This window comes from Ursus arctos, unplaced genomic scaffold (genome assembly GCF_023065955.2).
Source record: "Ursus arctos isolate Adak ecotype North America unplaced genomic scaffold, UrsArc2.0 scaffold_11, whole genome shotgun sequence".
Lineage (NCBI taxonomy): Eukaryota > Metazoa > Chordata > Mammalia > Carnivora > Ursidae > Ursus > Ursus arctos.
In genome coordinates this window covers 51725919-51738700 of record NW_026622775.1, presented here as the reverse complement: position 1 = coordinate 51738700, position 12782 = coordinate 51725919, and the positions used below count along the sequence as shown (strand labels likewise).

Here is a 12782-nt window from a genome sequence, read left to right as displayed (position 1 = left end):
GAAAAGTATATAAGCCAAAAATAATTTGATACGCTAAAATAACTGTTGACAAGTCTGTTCATTGAAAGGGAAATTGTCAGCAGCATCTCTCTGAGTATCTAAGAGAGACTTAGCTAGAAAGCATTATCCAAAGCCAGAGTTTGGGATAAGGGCATTCCTCACAGAGGTACAGGGAAGCTTAAGAGAATTGTAGAAAAGTCTAGCTAGGGGCGCCTGGGTGGCGCAGTCGTTAAGCATCTGCCTTCGGCTCAGGGCATGATCCCTGCATTCTGGTATCAAGCCCCACATCAGGCTCCTCCGCTAGGAGCCTGCTTCTTCCTCTCCCACTCCCCCTGCTTGTGTTCCCTCTCTCACTGGCTGTCTCTCTCTCTCTGTCAAATAAATAAATAAAATCTTTAGAAAAAAAAAAAGAAAAGTCTAGCTAGGATTGACTCAATCTAAGATTTGATTAAGAAGCCAAGTTAAAATCAGTATTAGTAGCTGAGATCCCACCTTAAAATCAATAATAAATATTAATTAAGCATCTCTTTTTACATGACACATGATACTATGGTGGGATGAATAATGGAATACACGAACTATGGTACAATGGAATTGTATTAGCAGCATTATAAAATTAATTAAGGACACATATTATACTGATGAAAAAAAACAATGAGATATTATTAACACTAATATCTGTGATTGGGCTAAGCACTGTGCTCAAAATAATGTTGATGGTAATAACACTTATAGAAAAGATAGAGCTTCAGACCCAAATCTAAAGGTAAACTGTTTGGCAGAAAAACGGGTTCTCTCTGTCTTCTTATTCTTCAAGGTAAACAAACACAAGAAATTTCACTAAAAATATTTCAATCATGCAACAATAAAATGTCACATACCTTTATAAATATAATTTCTTTACATGGCTTTGCTTATTTAAATTGCTTTGACCACCACTAGAACATTATATGGACATGTTAATAATCTTTCCTGATGATGACTAAGTTTTCATTCCCCATACATATCATCTGTACCCGAGTGCTATAAAAAAATCCTTTCGGAATTTTTGGAGAGAGTTCCACAGATCTGGATTCCTGCACCTAACGCATTGTTTCTGTTTATAGTCCCTGAGTAGGAATATTGATGACTTTTAGTGGCAATCATCTAGTTTTCTTTATTTCTAACTTTTGACCTGGACGTAGTAAACATAATTATGCTTGCATGGCTAGGCCTAAAGAAAATGCTGAGGCAAAGACAAATCTTCTTCCTTCTAAGCAGTTCCCTTGCCTTTCCATACAGCATGCTTTTCTCCTGCGTTTTCTAATCCCTGGAAGTCACAGCCTCCTATTAAAGCATAGCTCCTAGCCTGACAGCCTCTCTCCTTTACCAACCCACTCCTATAAAGTCTTGCAATGTTCGGAATTCCATTTCCTGACACCATTGCTCCCTTCTGGTTTATAAAGGATAATCACAGATTATCTCTACCCTAAAAGCCTTTTAGCCGACCAAGTGCACCATCATCTTTCCCCCCACCACTATTTTTATTTTGAAAAATTTCAACCTCCAGAAAAAAAGACTTGCTGAACTATTTGAATAGTGTAATATTTTAATGTACTATTAAAACAGTGACTATATATTTTAATAATGCTTCAATAAACCTGACTTACACAAAAAAATGACTAACATTTTGAGTGCTTAGAGACAACACTATAGCAAGAGAATTATATGCATTATTTCATTTAATCAAAAATCCCTCCAAAATTGGATCTAGTAACGGTTCCATTTTTACAGATGAGGAAACTGACTCCTAGGGAATTTAAGTAAGGTGCCCAAGATCATACCCCTACTTAGATGCAGAATTCAAATCTTCGTGACTAATTCCAGAGCCTTGGTCTTAACCAGTATAATGTACTTATTAAAGTACACCTTTTGACATAAAACTAAATGCAATGTGTGAACCTTGATTGAATTTTGGAAGATGAAAAGGAACAACTAAAAAAGATATTTTGAGGAGCGCCTGGGTGGCTCAGTTGGTTGAGCTTCCGACCCTTGATTTCGGCTCAGGTCATGATCTCCACCTCCTGAGACGAAGCCACAGGAGAAGAAGCAGGGGAGTGTCCTTGAGATTCTCTCCCTCTCTCTCCCTCTGCCCCTCCCCCTGCTTGTGTTTTCTCTCTCTCTCTCTCTAAAATAAATAAGTCTTTTAAAAAGATTTAAAAATTAAAAAAAATACTTTGGGGGAGATTTTGAAAAATGTTTACCATGGACTGGTTATTAGCAAACATGGAACTACTATTGGTTTCTTAGTTGTGATAATGATACTGTTCTTAAGTAGAAAATGTCCTTATTTTCAGTCAATGAAGTATTTGGAATGAAGTTTCATAATGTCCTCTACTTATTTTCAACTGGTTTGCTTGTGTGCGAACACTTGTGTACAGGTGCACACGCACACGCAGCAACTGTGGCATAATATGAACTGATGAATCTCTGTGAGGCTCACGTGCATGTTCACCGGACTAGTCTTTCAACCTTTCCCCAGGTTGTTCGAGATAAAATGTTGAAGGAAAATGGACACCTAGAAAAGGCTCTTGAAAAAGAATTTATAGAATCTCAGGAAATTCTCAAATTTCCTGAGATTTTAAAGATCAGGTGGAGTCTTATATCAACTTTATTCTGTTCGTGGCACTCTACAGGTGGAGTTTCAAGCTATAAATGGCAGCGGCAGGATTATACAGCGGGCTTTATTTATGCATGGAGCTGTCCGCCTGCAAACAAAAACTAAGGTACACCGAAAAAGATTAATGTTTTAAAAAGAAGCAAGTGGAGGCAAAAATAGTTAAATTCTTGGATTCGGAACGCAACCTTTAATGCCCAAGGCTCTGGCCAATAGCGGACCCGAGCGGAGATTGCTGGAATCCTCGGAAACCAGGGGGTCCGTGCAGCTGAAGCGGCCCACAGACAGGGGTTTCGGGGCGGAACACGCCCCCACGCCTTGGCCAATCGGGAGTGAGGAGGCGGGGCTCGGGGGACAGCCGGAGGCGGAGCGGGAGCAGGAGGGGTGTGTCTGAAGTGGGGGAGGCTAAGTCCTAGAAGGTGGCAATTTTCCTGGGCCGGCGGCGCAGGGCGCAGGTGGAGAGGCCCGGCTGGCCCGGGCTTCGGCCTCAGGCTTCGGGAAATGGCTACGAGGGGCAGGATGGAGGACGTGAGTGCGCGGAAGTGGAGGGAGGCTGGCCCGGAACCCCTTTTCTTCCCTTGTGGACGCGCTGGGCGGAGACTGCCAGGGGAAGCCACCCTTAACCGGTGCGACCGCGGCCGCAGGCGGCGCTTCCTGCGCAGGGCTGGCCCTGGGCGCGGGTCCTGGGGCCAGACACGCAGGAAGCGTGGGGTCCGCGGCGCGCCGGCTCTGGGCTTATTTTCCCGGGTGGAGGGCGGGTGGGCTGCCTGGCGGTGGGTGCGCGGATGCGGGGGTCCCTGGCGGGCGCCCAGCTCACGTGCGGCGCGCGTCTTTGATCCCGGAACTGGGAGCTTCACGTGATGCGCGTCTGGCCTGACAGCCCTCACTCGGCGCGCTTCTCTGAGCCCGGCCGCTTGGCTCGGCTCACACGTCCTGGGGCGCAGGGGACCAATCTCCCTCGTCGTGGGTTCTCTGCGTTGGCTTTAGAGGGCTGTGGACCTGCAGCGGCTGTGACACGCAGGCGGGCCGCCGGCTGTCATTGCCCAGAAACCCGCACTGGAGAAAAACAGTGCCGTGGTATTTTGAATGTAAGCGTGATAGGCATGGAAGGATTTTTAAATCGCTTTACTTAATGGATCCAAACCAGATTTCTAAAAAACAAAGTCCTAACTTACAGTCTAGTACAGAGTGAAATCTTTGCTTAAGTATATAGAAACATTTTTAGGGGAAACATGTAATTGTGCCCAGAATTAATTGGTTTGCGTCATTGATAGGTAATAAAATTTATCCTTGAGAAATGCAAAGTTGACAGTTACGTTAAAGCGCTAATTTGGATAAATACATTAATAGGAATATTACTGTGATCCTGTTACTGAGTTAGGGGCATCAAGCAAGACACGTAACAGTCCCACTCCTATAAGAGCTTAGATTCTGGTGTAAGTAGCAACCGCAGTTAAAGTATCTTAACTAAGAACCGAACAATTTCTAATGATAAGACTAAAACTTTACATTTTTTTTAGTTGAGAAAATGGAAAACTAAGACATGAAAGTAGATTTGACATTCATACACATTTGAAGGAAAAAAGTCATCGTTTCTGAATTTTTAAGGGTGAGATTCATAAGCTGAAATGTATGGGGAAAAACCTGAGGAAAATGAGAGACTCTTAGAAAAATGTGCAGTAAATGCTTCTTGGTTGATAATAAGTTGCCCCAGATTCTTGAATCTGTAGCTTTTAGCTTTAGGATGAGTACAATTCTAGAAATCTGTTCCACCAAACAAATGGAGATTAATGTTTCACCAACAGTTACATACCTAAATACTTTAGATCTGAGCAAGTTGCCTGGTTTGGGTACTTTGTGGATATGATTTCTACCATTCCGTAAAAAGCTAAAAATTTGGTGTATGCTGTAAGCCTAGACACTTAAAAGAGTTAACAGACGCAAAGGCTTTTCAGTTAAGGTTCATTGTTTGCAAGCTGTGAAACCAACTCTGGCTGATTTAAGGAAGAAAGGAATGTCTTTGAAATGATACAGGGTGGGTGGACACCTAGGCCTCTGAAAGGGCTCCAAACAAGGGCTGCTCAATGGATCTAAGTGACAGGGGTCCTTTCAGAGTCTGCCCTTGAATGAATCTGTCCCACCACGGTCTCCCTTTGGTTTGTTGCTCACAGAACGAATTGAATTGTCCAGCCCCCTTAGGTTCCATCAGAGGCCAGAGGTTCCACCTTGGCAGAGGAGAGTGAAAAGTATTGAAGGATGTTTCATTGAGACTTAATTAGAGGCAGACAGTGAGTCTCCAGAGGAGATGGAGTTGTTGTCACAAAAGAAGAGGAAAGAGATCCATGTGGGCAGAACAATAGATATCTCGTACAGGTCATGATGTAGTTATTAACAGTGTAAGTGAAGAAATTACTTGGATTCAGGAGTTGTCTTCCTTTTCCCTTTCCCATGGAGCTGGTGAGTTGCCATCTGAGAGCGATAAGGCGTTCGTGTGGTTGTACTACGCTTCCTGTGGAACCTGCTGGACTGGGTATTCGATATAGCCACCAAATACATTGTATTTACTGAACATCTAATAAGTGACTTAGAGAAGAAACCATACTGCAGTCTGCAGCCCCTTCAGTGGAGGCAGGAGAAACACAAGGTATATACATTAAAGAAGGAAAAATACATGATAGCATAAGAAATATTCTAAATTAGGGGTGGCTCGGTGGGTTCAGTGTCTGCCTTTGGCTCTGGTCATGATCTTGGGGTCCTAGGATCGAGCTCCGCATGGGACTCCCTACTCCGCCAGGAAGTCTGCTTCTCCCTCTCTCTTTGCTCCTCCACCCCTGCTCATGCTGTCTTGGTCACTCTTGCTCACTCTTGTTTGCTCTCTCAAGTAAGTAAATAAAATCTTAAAAAAAAAAAAACATTCCAAATTAATATTTAATGAGCAGTACATTTTATAGCAGTTTTAAAGTAGAAAGAAAACGGTAGGACAAGTTATTTTTTTGTTTTTGTTTTTGTTTTAGAGAGGGTGGGGGAGAGAGAGAATCTTAAGCTGGCTCCACACCCAGCACAGAGCCGACTGGGGCTCCATCTCGACCCTGAGATCATGACCTGAGGCGAAATCGAGAGTCTGATGCTTAACCAACTGAATCACCCAGGCGTCCGGCAGAACAAGTTTTATAGAGAACTTAAGGCTTGTGTGGATTCTGAAAAAAATAAGAAGGATATTTGTGGGGCACTCCAGAAAGGTCATTTAGGCTAGGGGAGCAGGAGCATGAAAGGGAGGTAGATGGGAAATAAATTGACAGCAGTCTTACAGTTAAGGTTTCAAGGCCAGCTTTGTTTAAATTCTCAGGCCGCAAGTATTCAAGAAGTTGGACAATCTTTCACTCCACACACACATTGAGCACCTACTCTGTGTTAGGAGCTAAAAGTACAAAGAATAAGCAATATGGAGTCTCTGTCCTTGTGAAGCACACTCTTCTGACAACTTTGATATCTGTGGTTAGTATTGTAAGTTGTCATAGAGACGTGTGAGAGTGCAGTAGGGACTACTGTTCAGCCAGCACGGTGTAACAGGGACTGGATTCATCCTTCTGCCTGAAGTAACCAAAAAACTATGTACAATATATGAAACGACACTTTTTGAGCTATTGTACATCGGGCAGTGAAGGACCGTGCTTTCCGAGAGAAGGGAAGCAGAGTGAGTCAGACGATTGCCCCAGCTGAGTCTGCAGGCTGGGACAGGAAAGGGCTGCCTGGCAGAGGTCAGCAGGCTCCCTGAGTTGAGAAGGTGGAGCTGAGAGTTTGGGGAGACTGAGGCAACTGGGGTTCACATGGCAGTACCTGGAGTGGAGAGAGCGGCACAGAGGGAGAACTGAAAATGCGCAGAGTCCCCCTCAGGGAGTCCACAGAGTCCTGCTCTATATGGGCCTGGGAGGATGTTGTCCATGGCCCGGAAAAGAACCACCTGAAACGATTAGAGGAAGCGGTACTTAGTGCTCACACAGGGCCAGACAGAGTGCCCATTCCACCAGTCCGACTGGAAACCCCATAATTCACAGGGTACTAGGTGCTCACAAAGGTCTTACCTTCATAGTGGGAAAAGTTAGCCTTGGACTAAACATGGCTATGGTCCCACCTAATAAGTCTTAAAAAAGCAAGACCAAAAAGATCAAACTGTTTCCAAGTAACTTAACTGCATTCCAGAAAAAAAGCTCAAGAATATAAATATGTGACATGGTGAAGGTGTTAGCTAATGCTTCAGTGCGAATCATTTTGCAATGTGTAAGTGTATCAGATTAACTTGTGGTGCAATTTAAACGTACACAAAGCTGTGTGTCAACTATATCTTAATAAAGTTGAAAAGAATTATCAAGCATGGCAAAAGGCAGGAAAATACGACATATAAGTCAGATGAAACTGATTCAGAAATGGCATGCTAGAAATAGCAAACAGGAACATTAAAAAATTATTATAACTCTTTTCTATATGTTCAAAAGGGTAAAAAGACATACGGAAGATATAAAATAGATCGAAGTCAAACTTGGGGACATGAAAAGTACAATGTTGGATGAAAAGGGCGGTAGAACAGTGTAGAGGCATCAGAGAAGCCAGTGTTTCTGCTAAGACAAGCAATGACACGTGGGCCAAAGTAAGTAAAGGCACAGGGACTGAAAAGAGTTTTGCTCGAGACGGGAGCATGAGCAGTCAGCATCAGGAAGGAGGGAAAATAACGAGAGGCAAGTCCCAAGAAGTAGCTTGGGAATGGATTGTAAAACAGCCAGACTAAGAATTTGGACTTTGTCCTGAGGATAACAGGGAGGGACTCAAGTTTTGGGGGAGAGAAACGTGAACGAACATTCATGTAGAAGAGTCTGACTGTAGCAAGAGGTTGCTACGGTCTGGAGACTGGAGGGCAAAGGCCATGAGAAAGGATGGCGCCTGGGCTGAATGGTGAGAATTGAGAGGCAAGAACAGAATCAGGAGACAGAACGGTAAGGCATTTATGTGGGGAGCAAGGGCAGAGCAAGTGTTAGAGACAATAGCGGCTAATACTTAGTGACTGCCATTCTGCACCAGGCAGTGTTTTGGCACTTTTATGAGTAGTAACTCATTTGATCTTCGCACCAAAGCTATGACACAGAGATGAAGGAACTTGCTCACCGCTAGGAAGCAGAAGTTGTATCTGAACCGGGCAGTTGGCCCTAGGAGCTGGCCTGTAACCACAGTACTTACTGCCTTTGCGTCGGGCTGATTCTCCCCCACAGCTCCTGGTAGTTTCTCCTGATTAGCCCAGGTCTTTGATGAAGCCCTGAGTTAGGAGCACTGCCGAGATAGGTTTGGAACAGTCGTTCATTCCTCATCTGTTCCATGGGTACTAACCCTGAGTCACTGTTGGGTGCTAGGATTACAAAGACAAATAAGTGATGGGGAGTTCATGGGTCTCATGAAATCTAGTGGGGGAGATAGGTGAGAAATAAGACCATCACAGGGTAGTATGATAGAGGAGGCGAGCAGCAAATGTGTGGGAAGGCGTGGAGGTGTGGCATGATCCGGATGCTTGGATGCCCGGGGAGGCTGCCTGTAGGAATTGACCCAGTGGGGCCTGGAAGGAGGCACAGATGGTAGCCAAGGGAAGCGCTGTGGAAACTGGGACATCTGCTGACGGAGAGAGAGCTAAAGGCAGAGGACTCTTGGAAAGAACAGAGATAATCAGAATCATGCCGTAAGTTACGGCAAACTAAACAGGAAGCTGTGTAGGCATTGAATGAAAAAAAATTGCAGAGCATCATTGAATGCCTGAGTTTGGAGACTGAGAAGCCAGCCCCAGATCTGAGTTAGGCTCCAGATTATTATTTTTATCTTTGTGATCTGGTGCCCAGAAACAATCCCTATACCATTTGTCTCGCTCTACCGCTTCCAAAGAGCCCTTACCTCTGTTTCCAAATGCTATTCTCAGGCTTCCCTTTTTCCGATGAAATCTTCATTTCCATCTTATTTTCTAATTATTGTTAATAATTAGCTCAATTATTATTTCATCCTGTATGCCTTTATCCCTAGCCTCCTCAATGAAAATATAATCTTTTGGACAGGGACTGTGTTTTATATTTTTTTAAATCTTACAGTGCCTTATATAGAATAGTCTTCAGCAAGGGTCTGAGATTAAGGGTGGTTATACACACCAGACACCTGATAGTACTGCTCCTGCCGAGACAATACCTTTAAATAAGACAAACTGAAGTTTTAGGTTGCAGCTCAACCCCATCAGCTACTTCAGTGACTTTGCAACTGGTTGTTTTCATTGAGAATCTGGTGTCTGTAAACGGAAGTCTCCTTGAAGCTCTATCAGGGTGATCTGTTTCCGTCCCTAAAACATTTCTGTCATAACTGAAAGTTGAATGAAGACTCCACCAACTTTCCAGAATTTTGTGGAACATCAAGATGTAGTTTATTTTTTTTATTTTTATTTTTTAAAGATTTTATTTATTTATTCGACAGAGATAGAGACAGCCAGCGAGAGAGGGAACACAAGCAGGGGGAGTGGGAGAGGAAGAAGCAGGCTCATAGCAGAGGAGCCTGATGTGGGGCTCGATCCCATAACGCCGGGATCACACCCTGAGCCGAAGGCAGACGCTTAACCGCTGTGCCACCCAGGCGCCCCAAGATGTAGTTTAAGAATTGCAACTATATGTAATTATTTCATCAATAATCTAAGTAATGTTAGATAAATCAAAATCTAAGCTTTGAGGACTTAAAGAAAAAATTGTTTGCTTTAATCTCATTCTGTATTACCTCATTTGAAAATAACTGAAGTAAGATTTCCTCTACCCATTTTAATACTTGTTTTCACCAATTTGTATGCAGTGGTTACCTGGGAGTTTATGATATTTTTTAATTGGCTCTAGGTAGGGAGTGTATTTTTCTTGCCTCTAACTTGTGTAATGGTTTTTGATGCTTTAGAGTTTAGTAGATTTATCTTAGAAACAATCTAGAAAAGTGGTGATTATAGTTTGCTTCTGTTTGTCTGTACCTCAGGGTTCCTTGGATCTCACCCAAAGTATTGAAGATGACCCCCTTCTGGACACCCAGCATCTCCCACACCATTCATTACATGCTCACTTCAGACCCAGATTCCATCCTCTTCCTACGGTCATCATAGCAAATCTTCTCTTATTAATACATGTAAGTTGGCTGGGACAAAGTTCTCCATACAGAGGTGATGTTCTTAAAAATATATATAAACTTGGGATGCCTGGGTGGCTCAGTTGGTTAAATGTCTGCCTTGGGCTCAGGTCATGATCCCAGCATCCTGGGATTGAGCCCCATGACGGGCTCCCTTCTCCCTCTGCCTGCCGCTCCCCTTGCTGTGCTCTCTCTCTCTCTTTCTCTAATAAATAAAATCTTTTTAAAAATTACATATATATATATATGAGCATATATATATATATATGAGCATATATATATATATATATATATATATATATATATATATGCTCTTCAGAGGGCGGTTGGCTACATCTACCAACATTTAAAATGTGCATACTTTTTTACTTATCTCTCTACTTCAGAGAATTCATTGTAGATATATTTGCACATGTCTAAGGATATTGTTAACAATAGTAATGTTGTCTGTAATATCAAGATATTGCAACTACCATCATTCAGAGGACACTTTGTAGTTCCCATCCATAGGAAGGAATGCTCTGCAATTGTGGAAAACAAAACAGCATGGATGTGTACATATTAATTAGACTAGTCTTCACACTTACATTGTTGAGTGTTTACAACATAGGTTTACATTCAGGTTTACACAGAATGTTCCTATTTGCACATTTTAGAAGGTAATTGAGAGGGTTGGTGTGCATGTGTATTCCCATATATAAACAAAATTTCTACAAGCATTCACAAGATCCTTTAACACTAGTTGCCACTGCAGTAGAAAGCACACCTGATATATTTTAGTATTTGCCTTTTGTGCTATTTGAAATTTCTTTTTGCCATATGCATGTATTTTTCAGTTACTAAAACAAAAAAGATGTGGATAAATCTATACATGTTGACACAGAAATTTATCAATTTATCTACACTTAGGAAGTAATGTTAAGTAATGTTAAGCAGAGACATTAAGTTGCAGCAGAACAATAAGTAGTGTTGCACCATATTTTCAACAATAGTAAAATTACAAATGTCTGGGGACTTTTTTTTTTTAAGTGAGAGAGTGTGAGTTGCGGGGCGGGGAGGCAGAGGGACAGGGAGAGAGAGAATCCTAAGCGGGCTCCATCCTCAGTGTGTGGCCCAACACAGGGCTTGGTCCCATGACCTGAGGCCATGACCCAAGCTGGAATCAAGAGTTGGATGCCCATTGGGGAGGGGATGTGTTGTGGGGAGCCCTGTGTGTTGTGTGAGACTGATGAACCACAGAGCTGTACCCCTGAAACAAATAATACATTATATGTAGATGGTAGATAGATAGGTAGATAGATAGATAATAGTGGGGAAAATTTTTTAAAAAAGAGTTGGATGCCCAACTGACTGAGCCACCCAGGCACCCCAAATGTCTGGGGATTTCTAAAGACACATGTGTTGCAGCTAATAGATAAGTAAGTCCTGGTGAGGGCAACCCTGTCAGGACCCCTCTCACTCCTGAGAGCTTTTTCTGCATCCTTGCTTAATAAACTTCTAGTGCTTTAAAAAAAAATTTTTTTTAGAAGTCCTGGAGATCAAATGCATAGCATGGTGACTACAGTCCACCATATTGTATGCATCATAAACTCAAATTTGCCAAGAGATTAGATATATTAATTGTTCTCACCACAAAATGGAAGTGGTAATTATGTGAAGTGACAGAGGTGTTAGGTAATGCCAGGAAGGTAATTATATTGCAATATATAAGTGTATCAAATCAGCAACTTGTAGGGGCACCTGGCTGGCTCAGTTGGAGGAGAGTGTGACTCTTGATCTGGGGGTCGTGGGTTTGAGCCCTACGTTGGGTGTAGAAATTACCAAAAATAAAATAAAGAGTTAAACAAACAAAAGGCCAAGTTGTGCTCCTTAAACTTACACAATATATATCAGTCATATCAGTAAACTTACACAATATATATCAGTCATATCAGTAAACTTACACAATATATATCAGTCATATCAGTAAAAATAAGTAAGTAAATAAAGTAATAAAGTAAATAAATTCAACATCACAGAGGTGCCTGGGTGGCTCAGCTGTTAAGCATCTGCCTTCGGCTCAACTCATGATCCCAGGGTCCTGGGATTGAGCCCTGAATTGGGCTCCCTGCTCAGCGGAGAAGCCTGCTTCTCCCTCTCACACTCCCCTTGCTTGTGTTCCCTCTCTCGCTGTCTCTCTCTGTCAAATAAATAAAAATCTTAAAAAAAAAATTAAACATCACTTACACACAAAAAGAAACCCCTAATGGAAAAACAAACAAAAAACCTTTATGTATAAATGGTCTTGGTGTAGGCTTATTGATGGCTCTGCATCTAGTCTGTTCATCATCTCCATTTTGGTTATTGAGATCTGAAGCACTAGGGGATGTAGTTATTCTTGGCTACAATATGAAAAATCAAGAGGGCAAATTCTTAGCAATCCCAGGTGTTTATGAGGAGAATGAATGTGGTTCATTGACTCGTTCAGCCGCTGCTCCAGTGACACACATTGTATAGACTTAAGTTCAGAACTGAATACCCTGACGAGAGAGGTGCATCCTTTTTCCTTGTGAGGGTGTAGACAGTGTGGCCTGGTCTGCCATGGCTTCCTGATCCCTAGATTATCAGCTGAAGAGGTGGCCTCCTGGTCCCTGGATTATGGCCTGTTTTTCTTCTTACTTGTTTTATAACATACTCTTTAATTCATGTAACACACTCTCTATGTATTTATACCCCCCACATACACACAAATATACACACATATGACTTTGAAAAACCTTCTTATATTAAATTGCCTGCCTACGATACTATAGGATCGATTGGCCTAATTTTAGGACTAAGAAAACCTTGTGTTAAAAAACAAGAAAAATACCAGCATTACCCTAATACCCAAACCAGATACAGACACCACAAAGAAGAACTACAGGCCAATATCTGATGCACATAGATAACAAAAATCCTCAACAAAATG

General features: G+C 42.3%; 1 protein-coding gene across 2 annotated transcripts in view; it reads left to right on the top strand.

Annotated features, from left to right (window-relative positions):
- Positions 1–3033: 3033 nt before the first annotated feature.
- Positions 3034–12782, top strand: part of TMEM192 (transmembrane protein 192) — a 30216-nt gene continuing 20467 nt past the window's right edge. Inside the window, exons 1-2 of one of the 2 annotated variants that reach the window (XM_026499596.4) lie at positions 3034–3184; positions 9686–9832. In XM_026499596.4, the coding sequence (XP_026355381.1) occupies positions 3158–3184; positions 9686–9832 (174 nt within the window). In that variant the 5' untranslated portion in view covers positions 3034–3157. The remainder of the gene's footprint in view (positions 3185–9685; positions 9833–12782) is intronic. The other variant, XM_044384413.3, reaches the window with a different exon arrangement.